This window comes from Elephas maximus, chromosome X, assembly GCF_024166365.1.
Source record: "Elephas maximus indicus isolate mEleMax1 chromosome X, mEleMax1 primary haplotype, whole genome shotgun sequence".
Taxonomy (NCBI): Eukaryota; Metazoa; Chordata; class Mammalia; order Proboscidea; family Elephantidae; genus Elephas; species Elephas maximus.
This window is the reverse complement of record NC_064846.1, coordinates 46,300,754-46,327,603: the sequence shown is the minus strand read 5'-3', so window position 1 is coordinate 46,327,603 and position 26,850 is coordinate 46,300,754. Positions and strand designations below refer to the sequence as shown.

Sequence of the window (26,850 nt, the reverse complement as noted above, 5' to 3'; positions counted from 1 at the left end):
TAGTCATGCTCATTCTGTTAGGAAAGACAAAAGCCTTTCTTAAAATGGGCAGATGGCAGATGGCAGATTGAGTGTAGAAGCTGAGTGAGCGAAGTTTTCACATCCATTTGGGCCCAAAGGAGATGCTGGAAGGGAAGAGTTGGTGTTTTCTCTTGTTGGGAGGCCTGCTCTTGAAAGATCTGGCCACTGTACCTTTGGCCTTCAGTCCAATTCCAGAGGGGTTTCAAAAGTGTAGAGCTCCAAATACCACCCACCCCAAAACCCAAACCAATCACCATCGAGTCGATGCTGACTCATAGAGACACTACAGAACAGAGTAGAACTGCCCTACAGGGTTTCCAAGGCTGTAAATCTTTATGGAAGCAGACGGCCACATCTTTCTCCCGCATAGAGGCTGGTGGGTTCAAACTACTGACCTTTCAGTTAGCAGCCAAGTGCTTAACCACTGCACCACCAAGGCTGCTCAAATACCACCCAGCTGCCCCTAAATGCAGAATGGAAGACGATCTCAACAACCCCATCACCCTGACAAAGAACAGCACCATCAGAAGGCAGTCAAGAGCTCTGAATCCATCAGACCTCCGCCTGGGCTCAGGTTTCATGACTTTCCCCACCCCGACCTACAATGGTTCTGAAATAAGTCAACAGATGGCCACTCTTGCCATCTCTCCTGTGTCATCAATTCAAGACTCTTTAATTGATTGAATTTGAACTTTATTGTGATTTGATTTATGTAAGGCAATGTGATTTTTCATAGGAATTACAAAGTGAAAAATATAATAGGAAATTAGTGAGCTAAACAAACTACAAAATGATTTTAAAAAGTGAATGCATGACAAACTAGACTAAGTGCTACAACTATGTTTCTTCTTCATCATCGCGGAAGCATTTAAAAATTGTTGGTTGGAGATGGGAGTTGGGGTGCAATTAGGGAAGGCTTCATGGAGGAGGTGGCATTTGTGCTGGGCCTTGAAGGAGGGGTAGAATGTTGATAGATGAAGATTCAGGGAAGAACATTTTAGCGTGGCTGACTCTAGAGAAATTATTCTGAAAAACAAGTGGGCAAACAAACACCCCCGGGGAAGTGGAGCTTCCCAACTAGGGGAAAAACCTGAGGGGCCCGAGCTGGGACCCAAAGTCTCAAGCCCCCAGATGGGCCTTCAGTACCAATGATATTAGGAGGCACAGGACAATGGGCTTGTTTGTAAACCTAGCAGCAGCAGGAGGTTTCACATTGCAGTCAGGGGCCTTGAATTGGCTGTATTCTGCCTAGATGGGTTCTCTCATCCTTGTAGTGTATGGCACTTACCCTTCCTTCCTCTTGCCCACTGACAGCCTGAATGGTAGTTCGTGTGCGCCCATGTGCGCCTGTGTGAGTGTATGTGTGTGTGGGTGGGTGGGGGACTGAGGCTTTGTCTCCCACTGCAGCTTCTTCCATTTTTCCCTCTTGTGGCACACAGCTGGCTTCCAAAGAGCTGGAGCTCAGGCCCTTTGCCCGTCAAGGCCTTGCTTGCCCACAGACACTGGCTGCCGACTTTAATCTTTCACTGAACTCCAGTTCTTGATTAAGCACCTAGGAAGCTTCCTCAACATGAAGGTAAAACTTACTTTGGGGGGTGTTGGGGTTAAGGCAGGACTACACTTTCTGGAGGTGGTGATGGTGGTGGTGGTGAAGATTGTGTGGTGGCAAGGGTTGGGGACTTATAAGCAGGCTCTGGCTACTGGTTGAAATGCTGCTGGGAAGTCTGCAGTATTCAGTCAGGAACTGAGATGTCAGGCTAGACCAGCTTGGCCTTGATCACTCCTCCTCCTTCCCCAACATGCCCTACGGGGGGAATATATTGGACATGTGGAAGCAGCAAAGACATCTGTAAGGTTCCCAAGCCCTTGCTATTGTCCTGCTTGAATCTCACCCCCAGAAGCCCCAGAGATCTTTTGTTTGTTGTTATGATCTCCAGATGGAACTGTCACCTCCCCCTGTCCAGCTGCTGGAGGTATATAGGTTATGTAGCTACTGATGCTACTTGGATCGGGAGGTATGGGGGACTAATCAGAAGAGAGAAAAAGTTAATTACTGTGAATTTCTTTCTTTCTAAAGATTTTAAATCTGAGATAAGACTTGACACCTGACAGGAAATCAAAGCTCTGTCAGGATTCTCCGGGACAGGAGACTTAGAGCTCAGTGAGATCATCACTGGAAATAACCTTGAAGCTGATATGGCCTTGCTTGACTTTGGCAGCTGGACCACCCTTCTTACGCAGGTACAGAGACTTCACATCACGGCAGTCACTGGGGTCAGCATCCAGAATAATTTGCCCCAAGAACTGATCACAGAATTTTCGTTTGTTCCACACCTGGGGAGACAAGTCAAGGAAATGAGGGTGAGCAACCTTCTGTGAGACTGGCCTTTGCCCAGTGACATCGAGAACCTAATGCTGAGCCTGGAAAAGTCTATTTCAAAATCAAGAGACCATTTTGTTTTTTGCTGATGCCCTTAACTGAGAGGAGAATGCCTCAAAGAGTATAGATGAAAAAGCAAGGAAGCAGAGCTCAGGATCATCCTTGACCTGTGGGATGGTTAGCTAAAGGCAGCTGGTCAGACGCATTCAGTCAGGAAAATTCTGCCAGACTGCAGTGGTCCATCCTGACCTAGCAACGTGAGTGTTGTCTGAACTGGCATGTGTTTCCCCTCATGTGATTTTACAATATATGCGTGCACGTATGTGACCATGAGCATTTGGGATCGTGTCCACAATGACAGGGAAAAGGATATTTAGGGTGGAGATTGTGGAATTCAGTGTCCATGCCTTATGGGAAGTATCTTTCAGTACAAAATAAGCAAACAAAAAAGAAAAACAAACAAACAGGATAACCCTTGCTCTATATCCTAGCAGTATTTGAGGAACTTGGGATAATCTAGTATCTGCTACTGAATATGAGCCGTCCTAGGGGGCCCCTGTTTGCATTCTTACCTGTATTATAATAGGAATGTCAGTGGTCCTTCTGTAGAAAATGGCCTGGGTATCGAAAATGGCATGAACAGTATTCTTTTGGACAGGGGAACGGACTTCCTCCTTTCCACACTTGATGATCAGATATGGGTTTACAGCTGGAACAAAGTGATATTCATTTTTAATACAGTGACAAAGTTCCCTTTCTAGACAGGCAAAGGCTATCTCAACAAGTCCATTCTGGGGCTTTCAGCATGACACCCTAAGCACCAGTATGACCTAGGACTCAACTTTTATTCTAAGTCCCTTTCGTTTTCCATACCATAAAGATGAATATTACCCAACGAAGTTTACATCCCATTCTCTGCCACAATTGACACCCACCCTTACCTCCCTAGACTAAAATACCGTCAGAGGGAATCATTTGTGACCATCTCTTTGAACCATGCATACAAGAAATGAAACTGAGCTTTTCTTTTCCAGACTCCTCTGTAATTCTTACATTCATTGGCGTGCTTCTTCTCCAGCCCCTCAACACTGTGAACAGTGATTTGGGTAACCACCTTCGGGTAACCACGAGCCAGGTTCCAGCAGGACATCTTCGGCATGTCCAGAGTCAGTTCCCTGGAGCATCAAAAAGAAGACAAGTTATCTGATGATGAATGCCTGATGAAGAGATAGGCCTACCAAAGCAGACACTGTTGCTGAAAACAGGAGATGCCAAGTGACCTAGCCCATTCCTCCTGAGACATGGCCTATATTTTATGAATATGTTTTCCTTTCCCCTTGCTTTAAGGACCAACAGATAATGATCTGACTAGACAGGATGGGGGGACAAAGTAGCTTTGGTGACCCAGTACTCACAACATAACAGAAGAGCAGTGAGGAGTGCCAGCTGTTTAAGAAAATGGCGAGTCAGCCAGAGAACAGAAGAAAACCTAAGTGAATGAACTTAGGCTATAGGCCTGCTCCACTGAAATGGCAGCTCAGAGCCCTGAAGCTCAGACTTCCACTGGGAAATTTCCCATAACCCCACTTAGAGAAACATTTCTATTGCTGCAGCTTCAGTTAAGCCTGACTTGAACAAATTGCCCCATTGAGTATCTACTTAGAGGAAGAAGGGTCAAGGGGGTTAGGGCTGGAGGCAAAGCAGAGAATAGGAGTTCGCAGGGACTGGCCAAGGAAACAACCTGAGCTTGACAGGCACTTCAGAGAAGATTCTCAGGAGAAATTCGCTGGTGCGGCCATGCTGGAACATGGTTGGGACAAGCACATAGCTGCCCTTCTTCAGGTACTTGCTCAGAAACACGGTGCGTGTGTCAATATAGGTGGAAGTCCCAGCACGCTCCTGGATGTAGAGGTGGTGGAGGCGGAATCTGCGGTTCATCTCCACCTGAAAATGAGATAGGATGAAATATCTTACCCTGTTCAAATCGAAGAGTTTTTATGATGGAAGATCCTAGGTCCTCTGTCTTCCTTATCCTCAGCCCTTTCATAATTCCCCTATAGCCTAAATCTTCTAAGTTTTGGCTCTGTTTGCCATCATTCTCTCTGTCCCAAATGCCCATTCTTACCTTGAAGAGCTCAAAGCCAATGATGTAATTGTCAGGTCTTCCCATTCTGCGGTAATTGCGCAGGTCCTTTTGCTGCAGTGACATGATGACCTTGTGCCCATCCTCAGGCACAGTGAAGATGTACTAAGAGAAATAGGTCAACAGAAAGCTTAGTTAGAACTTCCTTTTCAGATGAGTCAGCTCAGATTTCAGGGAAGAAAACTACATTGGGAAGCATAGAGAGCTGGGTGATTTTTCTGGCCGTTGCTTTTGCCCAGACAATGAGGCCTTGGGTAATTCATCAACTTGCTGAGTGTAAATCATAAAACTTGCTTCTCCTTATGGCATTCGGTATGTATTGAGGGACAATTTCATTCCTAGATCTTCAATGCTGAAGAAAGTATGCTTTTTTAAGTAAGTTCCTGGTATGATTTTGTTTTCTTATCATTTCCCTTTGTTCTTAAAACTTGTATACAAAATAAAATTCAGAATCCAGAAAAACAGAAAAGTTCTTGTTTGACTCATCCTGACACTGCAGCATCCCCCTGGGCTAGTCTCCTATTGCCATCCGGACATGTGGCTTGTGGAAGGGCTGGATCCATTTCTTGGAGAATTGATGCTTTCCTATCACTTTAGAGAAGCTGCAGGCCTGTGCCAGAGACTTTCCAACATCGTGTGGAGAATTGTGGTGCTATTGGGAACTAAAACTAAAAAGGATCATCTCTCTCGGTCTCCCTCTTTCTCTCTCTCTGTCTCCTCTTTCTCTTCCTATCTCTCTCCCTCCCTTTAGAAAGAAAGAGAAAACAGATGCAGAGCCATAGGCTCACAAGGCCCCACCAAAGACTAATCACATGTGTACACTTAAAGTAAAGCTTGAAGGGTTATTTCCCCAGCCTGCTACTTGAGACATTTCCAGGGTTGTAAACGGGAGTGAGGTGGGAGTAATAGGAGTTCTTTCTTTCCTTTAGGGACAATTAAAATGGACGAGATGGAAGGAAAGCATGAGTTAAGTAAATCAGCCAATCAGCCTTAGTATTCTCCAAAATGCCTGGCCAATTAGGCCCATGGTTAGTAAGGCAGCAGTACAGTCAGAAGAATTGTCTCCTGTGAGTTAACTCATCACCACATTTGGGGATAAAACCATTTAGGTTATTATAGATTCAGGCTTTGGACCTTTAGATACTTCGCTTTGGGGTATACCTGGGCTTGACCCCTACTTAATGGGTCATTCAGAATAGCATTATAATAGGAAGTGGACAGGGTAGGATCATTGACAGGGCAGTGATTCAAATCCTGAAAAAAATAACCTGGTTCAAGATGAGAAAAGGGAGACATAATGATGGGATTCGAAGAAGGCACCTGGCATGAGGAAGAGGATACATATAGTAAATGTGTACCCAAGAGAACAGTTGGGCAGTAAAGAGAAGTGAGGAAGAATTGAAAAAGCACCTGGGAGCAGAGCCTTTACAAGAAAGCAAAGGATGTCAAAGAGCCACATCAAGCAATCTGGCTAGGAGAGAGGCAGCCAGAGGAGGTGACTCAGATTTGATAATGTTGTCAAGGTATGTCTCTATCAAGAGACACAGTCTCTGCTGTGCTTATAGCGTCCTAGCCAATCCCCAGGGATCCTAGTTGATCAATATTACACAATAGCTGCAAATGGAAGAACTGCAAATGGAAGCACTGAAAAATCACTCTTAATGAAATACTCCAGAGAGGACCAAGATGAAAACTGGTTTCCTATTTTCTGAATAACTCGGAGGCAAAGAAAAAAAAATTGACTCAAACCTGGGGATTCTGCAGGAAGGTATCACGGTTGTTATAGCATCCTCCAGAGCGATTCATCAGGGGATCATCATTCACAGTCCAACATCCCAGCATTGATTGCAGCTCCTTGCGGCCAAAAATAGAGTTGTTCACATTGCGGCAGACATACACTGCATGAAAGTTTCGGCAAAAGTCCTCCAGGCTTACCCTGAATGGAAGGAGCACAGGAAAGAAATGAAGATGATAGTTAATACATAACCCTGTAGTTCCATGTAGAAACCCCAATATTTGCAGCTCAGAAAACCTCTCCTCACCAAAACTCTCCATCATCAGACATAACAAGCCCCAGGGTCTTGCGATCTGCTGCAGTCAGTTGCTGCCATTCTTCAGAACTAAAGGAAAATAAACAACAAAGCGTTGAGCTGTTCTGCTTGTCATTGACTTTCTGCAGTAAACATGGTGCCAAAGCAACAAAATGCATGAGGATTCGGCCTGCTTTGTCTCACTTCTGGCTGAGTCACAGACCTGATGTCTGACAAGAGCCCACTGACGTCACTGAGCATTGAGAGCCCCCTAGCTATCTGGAGGGATGAACTTGGGAGAACCACAGGGCTTTGGGGAAGTAGCAGTCAAAGTGGAATGCCACTTACATTTCACTCCAGGGGCCACTCCATTCCTGTCTTCCCAAGGGGTTTCTCAGGCGAATCATGTACAGCTTCTCAGTACTGAAGACCTCCACAAGTCTCTCTCCAAGACGGATCTTACGAATATCAGTCATGGTGTAGGTATGGCCCTTCAGCAGACCCCAATCAGTTTCAACTTCCTGTTCCTCCTGAGTGGGAGGCTAAGAGAAAGATACATACATAAGGACACAGGAATTGAGAGACTCAGATCCTTTGGCTCTCCTTCTTCCTTGATTGGTTTACCCCAGTGTGGTTGAAGCTCATTTTCCCTATGCAGATGAAAATTTGATCCTGACACCTAAGTTGACACAAAATAAGTGAAGCAAAGGAAATAATAAAGAAAGTACTATAACAGCCTCACTTAAGCAATTCCGATTCAAACTACCCACTGTAGTGCACTGATATAAACTTCATCAAACTTTCTTGGGGTTGGTTGATTCCTTGTGTAAGCAGCTGTAATTTCAATATGGAGCAGAGGCAGGAGGAATCAAGGCGAAGGACTATTTACATCAGCTGGGATGCTGCATTTGCCCTCAGGGGGATGACTGGTACAAAAGAATGAAAAGTTAAAGTTCCTCAGTCTCTGCACCAGGGCCCAATTCATACGTTAGTTTTCTGACCTCCATAATGACTTTTCATGGACCTCTGGGTTAAGGCTATGTTTCCTACTAAAATCTGTAGTATCCACTGCCAGGGGTGAGTATAGAGTGGTTGTTTCTGGGTGAACACAAACCTCAATGGAGCAGCAGATCAGACCTCCTTTGGTAAACGTTTTCTTCAGTTCTTTGAACAGCTTGTACTTCTCCTCAACAAGCTCAGTGTATCTGCCCTTATTCATGTCAACAGTTTCAGCCACCGTGCCAGTGAAGTCCACAATGATATCAGTGGTGGTCAAACTGTCTAGGGCCTCATAGCAGCCCAGCAGCCTAGGGGCAAAAATGTAAAGTTCTCTTTCTAAAAGTATTTTTACAGGTTAAAGACGTGATGTTCCCAAGAATTAGAAAAGTCTCCCTCCCCAGGCTTTACCAGCTGGCTTTTCTCTAGGTATGGAATGAGAGATATTGAGATTATAATCAGAAAATTCTAGGCTTAAACTATGTTGATAAAGGATAGGCTGAGCAGAGATTTCTTTCTACAGGTAGATATTAAAGACAAGGAGAAAACTTGAAGCCATAATCCTATGCGATTTGCGGATTAGCTGCAAGAAGGGGCACATAGGAAAAAGTAGGGAATTCTAAACAGCCGATTTTTCCTATCTTGGATTTCTCAGGGCCAATCCTAGGCCCAAAATAATGCCTTGGATTTCACAGAGATTCTACCAAACTTAAACTCAGGGGTCAGGCTGGGAGAAAATGAACTCCCAAGGATGAGTGTAGCTTTCCTTTCTTCGTGTGCCCTGACCACCATCTAGTCAACCTCCTTCCTTACTTGGCATAAGCTTTTTCCATTAGAGCATTCCAAAACTCATTCATGGAGGTGGAGAAGGAGAAGACCAGATCTCCATTGATGGTGGGCAGCAGGTCATCAATCACCACCTCAGTCCATTCTCCAAAATGCCAGAAACGGAAGCGGAATATTCCAGCATATTTATTTGGTTTTCGAGGGTCCCATTCTTGTTCCTTAGGGTGGGGGATTGTCTACAAAGGTAAAGAACATCCCATAAAATGTCATTCAACAGATATTGATACAATTAACTCCTGACAAATCCATGTGGCAATAGGAAGCATACCAAATACATCTGGTTTGAGACTACCTGGGGAAGTTGCACGTAGGGTACTTTGTCCACAACTTTTACTTCCCCATTTCAGTTTTGGTAAGGATGTTATTACCATGGCTGCCCTGAATGCACACAGGAGTACAGAGGGTGGCTGGGGACAGCCAGTAAGGGGTTAAACAGCTTCTACAGACAATATACCAACTAGATGATGAGGCATGGACTGTACAAGCATAGTCATGGCTGTATCTATAACTATTAAACAAGGCATTTTACAAAACAACCAATCAAATCACAAGGCCCACTGTGCTGTAAGTTTTTAAAAAGGGGCCATCTTATAGATTTCATGTATTCATACCTTGAATAAAATTCAATGTAAGGCCTTCTCCTTTTTACATCGCCTTTTTACATAACAATTACACATTAATCTTCTAAAATGATTTTTCTAGGGAAAATGCTCTTAACTTTTTCCCAGATCAAATTAACACTTCATTGCCTTGAACTCTACTGAGTACCAAAGGGATTTTTGCATTATTAATAATTTATTAGAACCTTTTCGTGTGTCTCTTTCCATCTTTCTCACCTTTCCTGTTGTTCAGATCTGTTAGTGACTTCCTAGCCCCTACTGAATATATACCCCAGGAGGTATAAAGACTAATCGTATGCAGAGATATTGAGTCTAGTGGTAATAAAAGATCAATAAAATTGGCACACAGGATAAGTTTAGGGCAGTGAAACTGTTCTATATGAGACTGTATTGGTGGACACGTGTTAATCTGTATTTGTCAAAACTCACAGGATTGTCCAACACAAAGAATGAACCCTAATGTAATCCACGGACTTTAGTTAATAATAATGTATCAACATTAGTTCATCAGTTGTAACAAATGTACCACACTAAATGTAAGATGTTAATAATAGAAAGAGTGAGTGGAAGGGATTGGGGTATGTGGGAACTCTCTGTTCTTTCTGCACAATTTTTCCGTAAACCTAAAACTGTTAAAAAAAAAAAGTGTATTAAAAAGAAAAGATCAACTATTCCATGTGGCAAAGCAAGTAGAGTAAAATGTTACTGATAGAATCTAGATGGATATATGAGTCTTCACTGTAAAATTCTTTCAACTCTTTTGTAGTTGTGATGTTTTCATAATAAAACGGGGGATAAAGTCGCCCCGTTCATACCTCTGCCTTCAGGAAATAAAACCATCTAAGAAAGTTATGAGCTGACTTTTCCTAAAATTATTAAAGACAAGAAGTTGGAAACTGAGTGAGGTCCATGGGAAGGGGAATACCTTTGTCCAGTGCGGCTCCTGAACAGCCAAACAGGAAAATGCAGAGATCATTGGCCTGTGCCCCAGTCTCCCTTGGGTCAGCTGATGGTTGCTGATGTTGCCCACAATCAGACGGGGATCATCGCAGATGTCCTGTTGATACAATAATTGATTATAAGAGTCTGGTTAGAGAGTTTTCTAAGAGTCATGAGCTAAGCTAGTCAGGGCAGACTTCACAGAGGAAGTGGGGTTTGAAAGATGACTAGAATTTTGATAGTTGGAATAAAGGGAAAATTTAGGAGGTTGTGAGGAAAAGGGTTATGTGTGGAAGTGATAGGAGAAATGTAAAGAGGAGTGGGTTCGGACCAGGTTGCGGAGGGGATACAATGAGATAGGTTGAGGTTTGTTTGTGGGGGCCCTTAAACATAGCTATCATTGAGGTTTGGAAGTATTTTTACCACATCGGTGAGCTTTTTAAAGTGGACGACTAGAAATTATCACAGTACATTCTGACCCTATTTTGTCAGGACGATATTTTTCTGAAGTACCTGTGCTTGGAAGGATGATTGAATCTAAGAGACAAGGTCTGATGGAAGTGAACATTAATGCTTTTCCCTACTAGGAAAATGAGTCAGAAAACCTTACACATGAAGCCCTTTTCTAACATAAAGCAAAGGCAACAGTGGTTTCCATGGCAACCAGATTTTTTCACATCTTTGGGTGAGTATAGATGGTAGAGGCATTAATGGCAAATGATAATAGACTTCTCACAGGAGAACTTCAGCAGACACTCTTCTCCCTACAGGGGGTGTTCCCAGGGGGCCTGGGCAGAGAATAGGGCAGAATTGTTTGGGGTAAATGTGTGTACCTTCCCCCACTGTGCCATTTCCACCCTGGGTAGGAAAATGAGACCCATATAACACAATTTCCACACAACGTGATGAGGGCACAGCAGAGCCATTTATCTGCAACGTAGTCGGAATAGGTTACACAGAGGTGGTGATGCTTGAGTTGAAGCTTTAAGGATGACTAGAGTTAGGCAGTTGGACAAAAGAGGGTATGGAGGGATTAATGGAGACAAGCATGGGCAAAGGCATAGCAGTATACATGATACCATCTAATTGAAGACATGATTGTGTGACTCAGGCTATTAGGACTTGCAGAGTTCAAAGGCAGGCAATAACAATGAAGTCTTGAGTAGATGAAGAAAGCCTCATGGAGGAGGCCTTTGGCCAGTACCTTGACATTCTGCTTACTCAGAAGAAATAAATCCTAGTCTCAAATGGAAAGAAAATCTAGACATGTATCCTTTTTAAAATACTTTTTAGAAGTTATTAAATTGAGACTGCTGTGTTTTTCTGGTCATCAAATCTCTCTCTCTCTCTTTTTAATGGACATAATTGTCACTGATGAAGGGTCTGGTCTACAGAATGAAACATTCAATATATTCTTTAAAAGCCAAAATAATTTCTGGAAAGGAATAGGCATCCTGGGCAGGGACAAATCCAAACTGAAGATTAATTGGTCATCCCTCTGCCAAAAGGAGATGGTTAGGTGGGTTGTCAGCTTTGGCTTTTCTGTTTTTGTTTTTTTTTAATATGAATGTCTGGTGTCTCATCACTACTTTTGTCTTAGGAGAATACTGTAAATACTTTTTTAGGGGTTGGGAGTTGCCTGTTTTTTAACTTATGGAACATATAGCAGGTGTGTTGGGTGAGTTAGACCCTGATATTCTTGCTGTTCTCATGGTTTCTTTGGCTTTTCTAAGATCCTAAGCATGGTTTTTTTCTCCCAGGCTTAGGGTGTTACCATTTTATTTGGAGCAAGATATAAAGTTATACAATGATTTCATGGACCTAGATGATGCATATCATTTCCAAGCATGGTAAAACAATAAAGTGGACATTTGATTTGTGAAAAAGCATGTTTTGAGAAGATTAAGGTAAATTATTTGCTGGTTTTATGTAGAGTTATTAGAGTTTTAATGTAGGGTTACATTACAGTGTCTTGTACTTCTACAAGGTTTTCATTTCACAGCAGGGATGTTCAGCCAACACTCTGGCATGTTAGCTTCTATTCAATACATAAGGGTTTACATAAATGAGCAAAAAGATTTGCGAACAAAATTCAAATTCAGGAACTGGTGATTATTCTCTTGTGTACCTAAGCTAAGTGTGGTTTTGTACAATGTGTATGTACAATCATGGGAGAATATAAATTCGGGCAAAAACTAATTTTTCCATTTTCTCTTATAAACTGGCCCATGCCTCTTTTACTTCACCTCTCCTCATACATGATGGCTATTTAACAATGGGTTTAAAACATAATAAATTTAGTAATAGAATGTCAAAGCTGGAAAAAACTTTAGAGACTATCTAGTTCAACCTCTTCATTTTACAGATGAGGAAGCAGGCCCAGATAGGACAAGTAACTTGCCTCTGGTCATCTAGCCAGTTAGTAGGAAAATTTAGACTAAAGTATTAGATTCTTCAAAACCACATACAGTTAAAGACACCTCAAGACCTCATTTGTTCCATCCCTCAGTCTTTAGGCTTATCGATGGCCACCACATCATGAAGCTCTCCAGGGACAGAGATGCTACCACCTCTCTCAGTCACCAGTGTTTTATGCCATTTTATGTAACACTCACCTAAAAGCTCTCTCCACCTTCCTGGAAGACTTACTTAAGTCATCTTTTGGTTTCTCCCTACCCACGCACTAACTATCCTCAATAGGCTTTAATCTTCTCAATTTGATTCACTAAACAGATATCAACCCCTTGCTATATGTCAGCACCACGATGTGAAATACGGAGCCAAAGCCTTATTAAACTACATCTTCTACCTCTTTGAGAAATTAAAGAATTAAAAGACTAGAAAGCAGCCAAGAAGATAGAAAGGGTAAAGGGTAATGATTCAATGAAAATCTAACAGCCAAATGGACTTTTTGGTTAAAAATTTGAAAACAATAAAATGAATGTTTTATTGACTTTCCTCCTAGTTTTGGATGCACTGCATGTCCTCCTGTTGGAGGTAAGGAAGCAAGGCTGGAGAAAATTTTCTGTTGCTCAAAGCTGAGATGCAGAGTGCAGATGGGATATTTCAGCCTGAGCTCTGCTGGAGTGAGGGTGGGGGAGAGGTCACGGCTTACATATTCACATATTTGGGTGGCTTGGGAGGGAGGGGAGATGCTGAGCCTCTAATGGCTACCAGCTGTGTTGGCAAAGTTGAAGTGATCTTTGAACTGGGCTGTTTGTCAAGGAGAAATCATTTCTTAGGGAAACACACAACTAAGAAGTCCAGCAACAAGAGTAAAGCCAGGAATGGTCCATCCTGTTCCCATCCCCCACCCTCCATTCCAAGCCAAAGCCTTCTATAAGCAAAGAAAAGCAATTTCTCCAGGAAGTATGTTCTCTTAGCTGAGCTTTGAGGAACGCTCCCAATGTCCTTACCCAATCCTCCCTCCTAGAGACCTTTGAGGGGCATCCATTACAAAGCCTGGAGCCCTGAACAAGTGGCTCCCTTTGCATCTACCACATCCCTATCTTTAGCAGTTTTTTTTTTTTAATCACACAAGTGAGTTTCGCTGACAAACACTGAGGCCTAGGGTAAACCTCAGGAAACACACATACACACACACACACGTGCACACAAAGAAAGGCAGCCCAGAAAACCATCAGCGAGAAGGGTGGAAAAATTTTCAGAAGTGCCACATGCAGTCTAGTGGTACTGGGGAGATGTGGGTGTGGACACCTGCCAGTAAGGACATCCCTATAGTAAGTACATTATGACTAAGTCCAGGGCTCTAAGTAGTACTAGAAGGTCTAGGGCCAGATTTGCACAGAGCTGCCATCTGGGGCCAGAGGGTTTTGTAAACTAGTCCAAGTAGCCATTATCTCATCCTTATAAAACTGAATCCCAAGATGGAGCATTTATAGATGGTCTTGGGACTCAGGGGCCAGTGTTGGACCAGCCTCTCATAGAGTCCACTTTATCTGCTGGGGAATTTTACTTCTTAATGAAGATCTCATCATCAATAAAACTTTTTCTTCCTTCCTAACCTCTCCAAGGAAAACTCAGTATGGAGCCTAGGAATAAAATCCATCACCCATCTTAAGCCCAACTTCCATTTCCAACCTAGACATCAAAGTCACTAAGTAATTTTCTTCCTACTTGAACCTTCAGACTTCTGCTAGGAGAATCCAGGTATAAATCCCAAACTGGTTTATTAGGAAGAATTTATATATCCATTCAATGGAATACTGTTCATCAATAAAAAGATACAAACTGATACATGCTATAACATGGATGACCCTTAAGCTAAGTGAAAGAAGCCAGTCACAAAAGGCCACGTATTGTATGATTACATTTATATGAAAAGTCCAGAATAGGCAAATCTGTAGAAAGACAGGAGATTGGTGGTTGCCAGGGCTGGAAGTAGGGAGGAGTGGGGAGTGACTGCTAATGGATATGATTTCATTTTAAGATGATGAAAATGTTCTAAAAATGATTGTGGTGATGGTTGCACAACTCTGTAAACTTCCTAAAAATCACTTCAAACAGGTGAATTTTATGGTATATAAATTATACTTCAGTAAAGCTGTTGAAGTTTTTTTTAAATACAGAATTTAAAATAAATAGGACAGATGGAGTGAAAGGGTATAGGCCTATTCAACTCTCTTTAATTACGTAAAAAGTGGAAACCACTCAGGACTATTAGGCTGGGGGGACATGACCTCTGGGAAGAAAAATTCATGAACAGTCTAGGCCAAAATTATTGTCCAGAGGAGATGCCACATTCAGCTGGTGGCTGGGAATTTCTATTAGCATAAAGACAAAAAGTGTTTCCACCTTTACTGCGCCTTCACATGCAATCTATCATCTAAGCCTGTACATTCTGCTTCTAACATCTTCACTCATCAGCCCTTCCCTTCCATCCCTACTACCATGGATTGAAATCAGAACCTCATGACCCTACTTCCAGGCAGAAAATGTAGCAAAATGGCCCCAGGAGGATATTTCCCAGAGGTAGACCTGGGCAGAGGCAGTGGGTAGTAGAGGCTGAACTCAAAACTTGACCAGAAAAGCTGACAGGAGATCTTGTGCAGGTGCTCTCACTCCCCCACAGTTGGCAATGCAGATTCCCATGATGCCTTGCTCCATTTTAGTGGGGATTAGATGTGTCTGACTCTATTGTAGCTGGGTATGAGTCAGTCAGGAATAAAGCCAGAGAGGGGTTGTGAGGAAAGAGGCTGGAAGGAACTGGAGAAGATATTTTTCTACGGGAATTTGGCAGGCAGATTTCAGGCTAAAAATCCTACCTGCAGATTTATGATCACACTGTAACTTAGTATAACTCAGCTCTTGGTATTTATGAAGACTTCATATGTTGAGACCTCAGGAGGGCACAGAAATCCAGGAGCATATGGTCTCAGGTAATATGCTTGTATATCTAGAAACCTAAGACTATAGCTAGGGCCATTGGATCACTGGAGGAGTTAAGGAGAAGGATTTTCCTCTGGAGGGTATAAGCATATGACCTGGCTTTGAACAATTGCAAAACACTCTCAGAATTCCTGTCTATCTAAGGTGGATCCTTAGGACTCACCAAGGAAGTGGCAAGTGGGAGGGAGGGGAACCCAATCCCGGCTCAGGATGGTGGAAGCTAGACTAGAGTCAGTTTGTTCAACTATTAATAGTGTTTACAGGCATAGAGGCCTATAAAAGCAAAAGCTTTTCAACACAGAAGAGACAGAAAACTCCAGGTTCATCGTGATCCTTCCATTGTGGAGACCCAAGATAACAGCCCTGGCTGAGTATCAGGCTACATGGCACGCTAAAGGACAAGATGTCTGTAAGCTTCCCTGCAAATCAGGATCTCAACCCTGCCAACGAGGCAAATGAGGCCAATGACACATTTGGTCTTCCTGAGCCATTTCAGAAACCCTCACTGTCTCTCAGCTTTCCTAAGGGGAGGCCAGAGAACCTTGATGTGGTTCTTGACCACAGGCCTGGCCTTCACTCTGGCTGGAAAGGAATCTACAGCTTTTTGAGGAGGTGCACATGGTGGCCCAGAACCTTAGCTCCCCCACCCCGTACTTCCCACAAAAGACCCTTCCCCGACCACTCCAATTCACAGTAATCTTCTTCAAAACCCTACAAAATTTAGTGTCTGTATGCTGAAAATAATACTTTTCTTATCTGGCATTAGTTTACTATTTAGCTCTTTGAAAGCTCAATATGAATATCTCCAAATAGAATGGGAATGCCTCACCGCAGGCTCCTAATTGACACAGGTCTGTATCTTGCACAGAGGCTGGCATAGAGTAGTTGCTCAATAAACATTTCTGGGGAAACTTTCCCTTTTGGCTTCATAAGACTACGCTCACAGGATGTTCTCAAAAGGAATATTATGAATCAATTAATGGATGTTCAGCACAGTGTACAACACAGTGAGGAGGAATATGAGAACTGGCTGGAAAGAAGCCACATATTTTAGCCAAAAGAAGTGGCATCAACAACTCCATCTCCCTGAAATGGCAACATGGTACAGTGAAAAAGAATATGGGCTTTATAGTCAAACCTGGGTTTAAATCCCAGCTGTGATATTTGTTAGCAGTCTGACACTGGGCAGATTTCTACCTTCTAATTCCCAGTTCCCTAATTAATAAAATGTGCATAATAATATCTACCTTTCTTTTAAAACCTGGAAAAATAATTATGATCAAAGTAATTTTTAAAACACCTACTTTGCTAAGCCATGATAAATAAGAATGAAATGAAATGAAATAAGGTATAGAAAACTCCACAAATATATTGCAGTATCTTGGCCATAGTAGGCATGCAATAAATGTTGATTCATATTTTTTCCCCATCCCCATTCACCCTCTTTCTGACATTCCCTCATCCTGGAAGGCGAATTGCTTGCCTCAGATGGACTATTGCCATGGTTATTAAATTTTTTCCTTCCCTGCTAATCCATCTAGGATTCTATCCACAGAATTTGGAAGGTGAAGGCGAAGGACAAAGGACTGAGCCAAGACGGGGTGGCGGGGGCGGGGGGTGGCAAGGATGTGTCCAAAGGCTGGCCAGTACAGGAAGCACTGTCGTCTTGGTTCACATCTGGGGAATGGCTTCATGTTGGCTTGCAATTTTGCCATCCACTGGATCTCCTCTAACCTCCTCTTGGACCTCATCCTATCGATCATTCCCTCTCCCTCCTGAGTCTTCAACCTCTTCTTCTTTACTGGTTACTCCCTAGCCTATAAATATGTTCGGTTCTATCCTATTTTAAAGACACCTCCCAGAAAACCTCCCTCAATTCCCTGCCTCCTGTTTAGCTATTTCTCCCCTATTGATCTTCTGTCCTTCATATCCAAACATCTGAAAAGAGTGGTCACCCCTCATTATTACCATCTATTCATAAGAGTGGCTCACAGACAACATATCTTTATTCTCTCAGTGGATTTCTGAAAGAAGGAAAAAAAAAAACTCTTACCTCTCTGCATACTCAATTAGCGGTTAGTGAATTCTGCTCATGTTTCCCAGATTTTTATTGCAGGTCAGCAAAGTTGATCTGCAGGGATGTCAACAAGTGAAGCCACAGAAAGGCAGGAGAATAATCTTCCTTCTGATGGAGAAGACTTCTCCAAGACTAATATTCTCAATGGCTATCATTCTCTAGGGGAATAACTGAGGCATGTCCTTTGAGAGGCATAGAAGACAGGAGCCTTGAAGTGACCAAAGTATCCTGGCACCACCTGGTAGCAACCTACATAAACTGAAGTAGATTTTAAACTCCATTTAGGAGCTTAAGCTGTGGAAATTTCAACTAGAAAGTGATAGCTTACTCATTGAAGAAGGCAAGGCTTGAGTTGGTGGTGTTTGAGGCAGTTGCTGTGTGCCATCTAGTGGATTCCAACTCATAGCAACCCTATATGATAGAGTAGAACAGGCCCCATAGGGTTTCCTAGGCTGTAATCTTTACAGAGAACCATAGTAACTATTAATAGGTGGTGAAAAGAACTGCAATTCTACTTGAATCCCACTTTGGCAATTGTGGGCGGATACAAGTGATGGTATCTAAAGAGTAGCAAAGAAGTTTCCCTCCCACAATGCAAGATATATCTTGTTCCTGTGGAGTCCATTTCATTTATGCTTAAAACCTCACCATGTAAGGAGTTTTTCCTCACTAGTCTGAGATTATTTTGAAGTTACTATGATAGGTAACCCAGCAGAGAGACAAGAGTATAGTTGCTTTTCAAGTTACCACATTTATTTGAATGAACCACCAAAAGAAAATAAGCATGGTCTATCTCCTTTTACCTCCTATTTTGTTTTTGGTCTTTTTTAAATTACTAAATCTGACAAATTTTGACTAAAATTTACAACTCCTAAAACTATATCCAGGAGTACAGCTCCATGAAATCTCCCAGTTTAAAACTGTCTCCTAAATTGGTCTATACACAGCAGCCTTTGTAAGTGAAATAGCAAAGCAAGTAGAGTTATGATGAGGGAAGTCAAGAGGGAGACATAAAATGGAAAATTACCCGGGGACGTTTCCACACCACCTTTCCAGGAAGCAGTCGATTGAAGAAAAGAGAATCATTCTCAGGCAGAAAAGTTTGGTCACAGAAAAGTCTGCCATCTTTGATGCATGCCTCTTTCAAGTCATGATACTTCTGGTTTTTGAAAAGCTTCAGAGGAGGACTCATGGTATCAAACTATACCTAGAATGAGAAAAATTGTTTTTATTGGAAGAAATTCTAAAGTTTTCATGAAGATTACCTGAGATTTGACCAATGTCAGTCATCCCAGTGACATATTTCCAGAGGTAGGCACTTCATCTTTGGTTTTACAGGAAAAGCAACTGATTTTCAGGGGAAGAAGTGTTTGGTGTCTGCAACTAATTAGTACAAGGCCACCTAACCATTTTTGGGCCTCAGTTTCTTCATTTGCCAAATAGGGTAATGTAGGCTTTAATAATCTTATTGGAAAAATAGATTTAAAAATGTACAGATTGCTAGTAAAATGTGAGTCATTATAATTTAAAAGGTAATCTTCCATTTTACACTGGCAAGGGGGACTTCAAGGCATACATAGAACAATTCTAAATTTGAAGATAAGGGAAAAAAATTCATTTTACTCTATCCAGAATAAGTTGGTGCCATGGAGGGCCACACACTTTGTATATGAGGGGAGAAGCATCCCCTTTCAATCCTAACAAACCCTTTTACACAATTCCTTCCCTTTCATTATTTAAAAAGCTTTGCATTTTTTTTTATCACTGGCCATGAAGCAGAGCTCAGCAGATGGCCTCCAAAGACAAGGAAAGATAGAAAGATTGTATGAGTCTTTCTTCTTCAAAGTCTAATGCACAATCATTTGCCCACGATAAAAGGCAGACTCTGAAATTCAATTACACTAATTTGGTGGACTATGGAGACTTATCCCATGGCAATACACTGTTGCTTTCTTTTCTTAAAAAAGAAAAAAAAAGCCTCACATTGTTAAACAGAGAATATAGTGGCTCTTCAGGCAATGTCTATCAGAGTGCCCCACACTCAAATGCCCTTAACAACTGGTTTTTATGAGGATAATTTAAAAGGCAAATTTGATTTTAAATAGCTTTGGGGTGATAATAGGGTTTTCAATGCTTTTGCTTGATTCACAAAGATAGATTTGTAATGATTTTAATGATACCTTCATGACATTCAACAGTAAATAAGAGGGGGTTGTGGAATTTCCATGGCATCAACTATTTCAAAAACGTCTATCTATATTCACAGTCCAGGACGATTAGGATTAAAACACAAATTTTGACTTAAGGTTTAGAGTATCTGCTAAAAAATGGAAGAAATTAGTGAAAAAATTGACTAAATTAGCACTTTACAGACGATTATCTGTGTAACAGTTCTAAACCAAGTTAAGAAAGAGACAGTCACTATTTTATATAAAGTTTAATATTAATCAGACCGTTCTACCAGCTCATTTCATGTCCTTTCAGTATTACATTGAAATATTTTACTGGTCAAGAAATCTCCATATTTGAGAACCATAAACCATTTTAATTCAATGTTATTTGCAACCTATAATATATGTTCAGCAAACTTACTCTTACTCTGAATCTAAAGAATAAAGCTGAAAATAACCACAGTTTTGCCATAGACAACTTATAAATGCTTCTCAAAGTAAGGGTTGTGGGCCACTGCAAAGTACCTAAATGCTTTCAGTCATCAGATTCGAGTCTGTTCACATATTTTGAACATTAAAGTGCATTTTATTGTATTTAAAGTCATGGTTGGTGGCAGTTGTTGTTAGGTGCCATCCCGTCGATTTCGACTCATAGCGACCCCATGTGACAGAGTAGAACTGCCCCATAGGATTTTCTAGGCTGTAATCTTTATGGGAGGAGATCACCAGGTCTTTTTCCCATGGATCCACTGGGTGAGTTTGAACCACCAACCCTTCAATTAGTACTTAACCATTGTACCACCAGGGCTCCTGACATGGGTAGTATCCGTAGTGATTTTCAGCTAAGCAGCATCAGAGTCAACCAGAATGTTTGTCCAGGCTCCTTTCTAGAACCTGTTACAAATGAACCCCAATATTCCTGTGTGCTAAAATTTATAACAAACATCACTGTGCTTCTTGCTATCCCTGGAAGACTTAGTGGATTGCCAGAGGCTAGGAACTTAACAGGGGACAGTCTGAGACAATTAGAACATTTAGTTTGCCAGAGTCTCCTAGTCTCTGCCCATTCTGGATAAATGGGCATTTCCTGTTTTTGAGAAGGCCTGCTACCCCCAGCAGTCTCCCTTGCTTCTCAGTCAAATGGCAGACAGGAGTCTGCAAAGGAAATCCCTGTTATAAAGAGGGCCTGTCGACAGGCAGAAACAACATCAATTGAAAAGAAAAACAGGTTTGATTGTAAAAACCAGTATGATCCAAGTAGATTATTTCTGAGGAAGAATGCACAGCTGGCGTGTGGATAGGTCAAATCTCGATAGCATGCCTGTGGGGGGAGTGCCTGCATTTGGGGGCACATAGTAAATAAGGAATAGCGTGTTATTAGCCTGATCTTTGAGATGCTTTCATTAGGGTGCAAATGTAGTCCCCAGTCCGGTTGGATTTGCAGAGTAGAATTCACCCCCATTTCTGACTAGGTCACAGGAGAACCGTGTTCCATTTGCTCTACGGTGTTGTTCGCTTTGTGCCTCGATTTTCTCATTAGGACAATGGAGTTATCACACCGTTGCTGTATCCAATGAGAAGGTTGGTGTAAAAGTATTTTGAATGAGTAGGAAGGGCTCCATAAATGCAAGAATTACAGTGTAAGCTCTCCGTCCTCTATCCTTATGTCTCTCATTGCCTGACACAGAGCTAGGCATACAACCATTGTTCAGGAAATAGCTGTTGAGTAGATGTACGTCTTTTGTAGAAAATTAATGTTTTGGTTAAGCACTTGGCTGCTAACTGAAAGGTCGGTGATTCGAACCCACCACCACAAGAATTCACTGTTTAAAATGTGCATTTTGCATTTTAGTTCATGTTCTTTTCACGGTAGCCGTCCTCAGTAGATATTATCTTTATTCTTTATTTTGTATCTGCAGAAATGGCAGCTCGGAGAAGGGGTAGCTAGAAACTGGCAGAGACGACTCAAACCCTGCTCTGTCTAATGCCAGATTTGGTGTGCTTTCCATCACACCATACTGCTTCTTTTGGTCTCTGCCTTCTTAAAGAAGGGATTTTTTTTTTTTTTAGCTCAAATGAGGAAAGCCCTCCAAAGCAAACACCATACCCAATTTCAAGGCATTCTGCCTGGAATTTACTGCCATAGTTGGCACCAAAAAGATTCTTTATTTTCATGGCTTGATGGCCATGGGAGAATACTAACCTTTGATGTCGGAGGGTTCAGCAGTTAGCTCTCAGAAAACTTTAGGTAATCCAGAAATTTATAAGTTGGGTTTGTCATAAACAACTTGCCCTGTCAGAGCGTAGGAGAGTGAAGAAGTGAACACTCCGTCCTTGCTCTCTTACTGCCCACAACAGCGAGGGAAAGAGGAGAGCTTTAAGTTAAAGACCACGTATTAGGCACAGTCAGTAGACTGAGGATAAAAGCTAGGGCCTTGGCTAGCTAACAAAGGAAATGTGGACATTTAAGAAGAGGAACCCTGTGGCCTGAAGGGCTATGGCATGAGTGGTTGACTGAGGCAGAGTGTGAGGTTTAGCACTGCCTTGGTCAGTACTATTTGAATTGGAACCCCAAGCCTGGAAAGGGAATATGAGGAAGGCCTTGTAGACCAGGGCAAGGGGGAAGGGCGGGTCCAGAGTAGGGAAAGTTGGGAATTGCCAAGGGAAGATGAGGGAGCCTGCCACGTAGAAAATAAGGCTGCCATTAGGGGAGAGAACTTTTGCTATTTCCTGAACTGTAAAGCTTAGGGGATCTGGGCAAACTCTTCAGAGAATAATCACTTGCTTCTTTACCTGTGGGTCAGCCTTAGGGTAGAAACCAGCTTTTGCTCTAAAAAAAAAAAAAATTATCTGATAAAGAAAATCCAGTCTGTGGGGAGAGTGGAGGAGAGGGTAGGGCATTTCCGGCGTGTGGGTGGGGGGGAGAAAGAGCATGGCTCTGGGGGCATTCTTTCTCCCTTTCCACAGTTTCCCCCTTGTTCTGGCCTTGTAGTAAAATCAGAGGTGAAAGCAATTAATAGTTTGATGAGCAAATTGATTACAAAAGACCCAACTCTGCCACTTTAGCCAAAAACAGCTCCTGTACCCCCACATCTGAGGGTGGGGTGGTGAGAGAAACAGGGCTTGGAGAGGAAGAAATAAAATCTCAGCAATGGTTGTCACACAGGGAATTTTTTTTTCCATATCTACAGTGGCCCCGTCATATTTTATGTCTACGGGCACATGTCTACCAGGGAACATAACGGCTGTACAGATTCTCTGAATGGGACCACAGAGGTCCTCTGGATCGGGCCCACTGCCTTGTATAGGATGAAACTACTCTGCCCAGAGAGGAGAATATTCAAAGACATTCAAAGACAAAAAAATAAAAAATGTGCACCCACAACTTTCTTTAATTCCATTGTCGAAAAACTCTATCAAAAAAGTAAAAAGCAATTCAGAATCATAAAAAGAGCACAGAGAGTCAGCAGATCCAGAATCAAGTCCCAAATGCCACCGTTTAGTGTCGGTAACATCTCTGTATCTCAGTTTCCCCATAAGCACATCGGGAATATGATGGCTCCCTTGTCTACCTCACAGTGTTATTGGGAGAATCTGATGAAATTAAGTCTGTGAATACACTTTTTACCTGTTAAGGACAAGGCCAATGCACGGTAATACTATTAGGAAATGCTTGTTGTTTGGCATTTACTAAATTCGGTAAATCTGTGTTCTGTCCTTAGAGGAAACCACCACAATGCTTTGAATAACACACACACCAACATTTAAAAGACTAATATCAAATGGCTCTTCGGCCATTTTGTGCTGTTGTTGTTAGGTGCTGCTGAGCCAATTTTTTACTCATACCAACCCCATGTAACAGAATTAGAACTACCCCGTAGGGTTTTCTAGGCTGTAATCTTTAAAAATCGCCGAGTCTTTCCCCCGTGGAGCTGCTGAGTGGGTTCAAACGGCCAACCTTTCAGTTAGCAACTCAGTGCTTAACCACTGTACCACCAGGGCTCCTCCACCATTCTCTACCCCCTCCCTATTCCACCTCTCCTTTGCCGACTTTTCACCTTACCTGATTTTTCCCTTTTGGCTGGGTAAGCTCATCATGTAAGTCTTATTTTATACCTTAAAAAAAAAAAACAAACCCAAACCTGTTGCCATCAAGTTGATTCTGACTCAGAGAATCTAATTTTGATTTTCATAGAATGTTACCCTGGAAGAACACTTAGAAATCACTTCACCCAATTTCTTTATTTTACAGAGAGGTGCAGGAACTTGCCCAAGATTATGGAGTTACAGAGCTGACACTTTCCTAAAGCTCAGATCTCCTGACTCTTTTTACTACAATTTTTAAAAAGGGAAGGAGGAAAAAAAAAATAAAGCATGCACACACAAAACCTCAAGACATTGTTTTAAAAGATTCTCATTGCCCTCTTCTTACAAGAATGCACTTAGGAGTTTTGTTTTTGAATTGCAAGCTGTCAGAAGGTGAGATGATTTCAAATCAAGGCTAATCAAAGAAACACTGTTTTGGGGTCACAAAGGGGCTTTTTCTGCTTTTAATTTAGGAACTGAAAACTCCCAAGGATAAGGAAAGCCTGCTTTTTAACCTATTCCTGACCGCACAAGTGTTTAGGCTTTTTCCTAGTCTGCTAGGGACTCTAAGAACAAATAATGTTATTCAAATCCAGAGTATACACACACACACACACAAAACTGCCGGAGGAATGAAAGAATTAATTATCAGTATCCACGGATTTAGTCCTGGTGGCGCAATGGTTAAGCGATCAGCTGCTAACCAACTAAAAAGTCTGCGGTTTGAACTCACCCAGCTGCAGCTCCGCAGGAGAAAAGACCTGGCAATCTGCTTCTGTAAAGATTACAGCCTTGGAAACCCTATGAGGCAGTTCCACGCTGTCCTATAGGGTCTTTATGAGTCAGAATCGACTCCTTGGCACACAACATAGTGTCCTTAATTTCACAAAAAAAGATTAGCGAATGAGACACTAACCGAATTTCATAAAAACATTAACATAAGTGACTGTCAAAACAGCAGAATTTGTTAAATTTTCCTATGTGCTTTTCATCAGACTTAAGAGTTCCAATTCCTTTTCCTGCTCCCCAGCCTGCCCTGGTCAAGTAGCCCAGTTAGCCCCTAGAATATGAGTGGCAGGTTAACTGGGAGCTCGACAGAACCCCAACTGCAAAGCAAAGTTTAAATCAAAGCAAGAATCAGAGGAGGAGAAAACCAGGCTAGGGGCTGAAAATGAACTAGCCAAGAGCAACCTGTCACCAGGCAGGAGGGCCCCCAACTGTGCAGACTAGGTGCAGGCAGCCTCGACTGCCACTCCCTCCTGTGAAACAGCGCAAGCCTAGGCTGTGCACACCACTGCTGGGGCTTACCGGCCTTTTGCACACAGTGTGGGTCCAAGATTTTGCCTGTGTTTCAATGATTTGTTCACAACTGCGGGTCAGCAGGAGCTAGACTGAAGCCCTGGAAGTCAGTCAGCCTTCTTCCCCCACCCCGCTCCCCTCCCGGGTTTGTCCTTACTTACCAGGTATCTTGAGTAGAAGATTAAAACAAACAAAAAAATAAAACAAACAAACAAATAAATAAATATACAAACTCACCAGATATCCACCCAAAATCTCATTGCCATACAGCCACAACCAGCCCCCCATGCACTTATTTTTTTAATTTTCCAAACAGTTATTATGCACTCACCTTCTATCCAGATAAATCATAAAAGTATAGCTGTGGATTTTGATTAACTATAAAGTTGAAGTTTCTTCTTAGTTATCAAGCAAAGAAAACTCTAGAGTAAGTTTGCAACTGCCCCCTCTACTCACCTGAGCTATCCAGGAGACTTACTGCTGCAGCTCTTGGCCAGGTAACCCTCACCAAGACTGTTCAGTCTGAGTGCGGCTGAACAAAGATTCGGGTTTTCTTAACCTGAAACTATTTGGGCTGTACCAAGATTTGCTCATAGGGGGAGGTGCCTTGAAGCAATTTCAGGAGCCTTTGTCCCGCCCCCAGTCAGAAACTGATCCTGAGTCACGAGGAAAAGCTGGAACGTGCCCCTGCCAGATGTGCAGACGGGATGCCCACTCCAGACCCACCCACCAGCAAATTGGGAAACCCAGGAAGCACGTTTGAAAGTTTTTTTTTCCTTTTTTTTTTCTGTTCCAAGGTGAAATAGGACTTTCAAGGAGAAGAGCTAATAGATTTCTGACTTTTCTGTCTCAGGGTTAATAGTGCAGATGTGGACATTACTCAGGAAGAAGGCATGGGGAGAAAAATCTTGAAGTGTTAATAAAGTTCTTGTGGGCTAAGCTGCAGACATGCCGCTGTACACAGCTCTGTGATAGTGGGAGTGAAAGAGAAGCTAATGAGATACAGGGAAGAAAAGGTCACTTTGTCAAGTAACAGGTTATATTTGGCCAAGGGCAGAAAAAAAGAAGCATTGCAGAGGGAAGTGAATGGAGTTTGATTCCATGGCAGCTGTAAGAACCTAATTTCTAGCAACGGGGCTGTGGAGATTCTTGGCAGTGTTCAGTGAAAAGCAGAGCAAATAACTGTGTTTACTCTGAAAGGCCAACCACGAGGCTTCAGTGGGGTGCTCAGACCGTTGTGAAACCCTACACGGCATCCCAGTCAAGGTCCTGCTCCATTCAGTGTCCTGAGATCTTCACTGGGACACAGTTTTAGGAACATGATTCTCAAGTCGTTTTGTTTGTTTCATATTCACAAACTATGAAGGCTCCTATCATCGTTCCCCAGCTCTCCCAGCCAATAAGGTGTTAACCTTCCAATTGAAAATTACCACCCTTTGCCCATACCCCTGAGCCTACCCCTGCATCTACTCCTGTGCCTACCCCGTCGCCAACCCTCCTTCTAGCTGGTTGAAGATTTAATAGACAGGACAAAAAGAGAAAGAGAGCAATCAAGGGAGGGCCTAAGAAGGAAAGAAAAGCATGCCTCTCCACTCACTGGCTCCATATCGATATTTTCATGAAACAGATCTGAGAAGTTCTATAACTGGTCTCTGACACCTCCTCCTTAGCATTTTCCCCCAAGTCCCGCTGTGCCTTCTCACCCTCTATGCCAAGGTGGAAATTGAACTAGAGGTAGGGGCAGTACAAAACACCAGATCGCAGTAGAATTAGGGCTTTAGCGACTGGCACCCAGTTTAGTTCTTGGGTGACAGATTTCTCAAGCACATCTCC

General features: G+C 42.4%; 1 protein-coding gene across 2 annotated transcripts; it reads right to left on the bottom strand.

Moving 5' to 3' along the window:
- Nucleotides 1-724: 724 nt before the first annotated feature.
- Nucleotides 725-25,561, bottom strand: CAPN6 (calpain 6). Of its 2 annotated transcripts, XM_049872064.1 has the most exons (14): nucleotides 25,474-25,561; nucleotides 18,489-18,668; nucleotides 9,962-10,093; nucleotides 8,384-8,592; nucleotides 7,689-7,881; nucleotides 6,923-7,116; nucleotides 6,587-6,664; nucleotides 6,294-6,480; nucleotides 4,527-4,649; nucleotides 4,143-4,345; nucleotides 3,455-3,576; nucleotides 2,974-3,110; nucleotides 2,206-2,355; nucleotides 725-1,825 (listed from the first exon to the last, which is right to left on the bottom strand). In XM_049872064.1, exons 2-14 carry the CDS (start codon nucleotides 18,651-18,653, stop codon nucleotides 1,799-1,801), a joined length of 1,920 nt encoding a protein of 639 aa, XP_049728021.1. In that variant the 5' UTR covers nucleotides 18,654-18,668; nucleotides 25,474-25,561; the 3' UTR covers nucleotides 725-1,798. The 2 variants fall into 2 exon arrangements, with proteins under 2 accessions (XP_049728021.1, XP_049728020.1); XM_049872063.1 differs by having other exon boundaries at nucleotides 725-2,355.
- Between the last annotated feature and the right edge of the window lie 1,289 nt (nucleotides 25,562-26,850).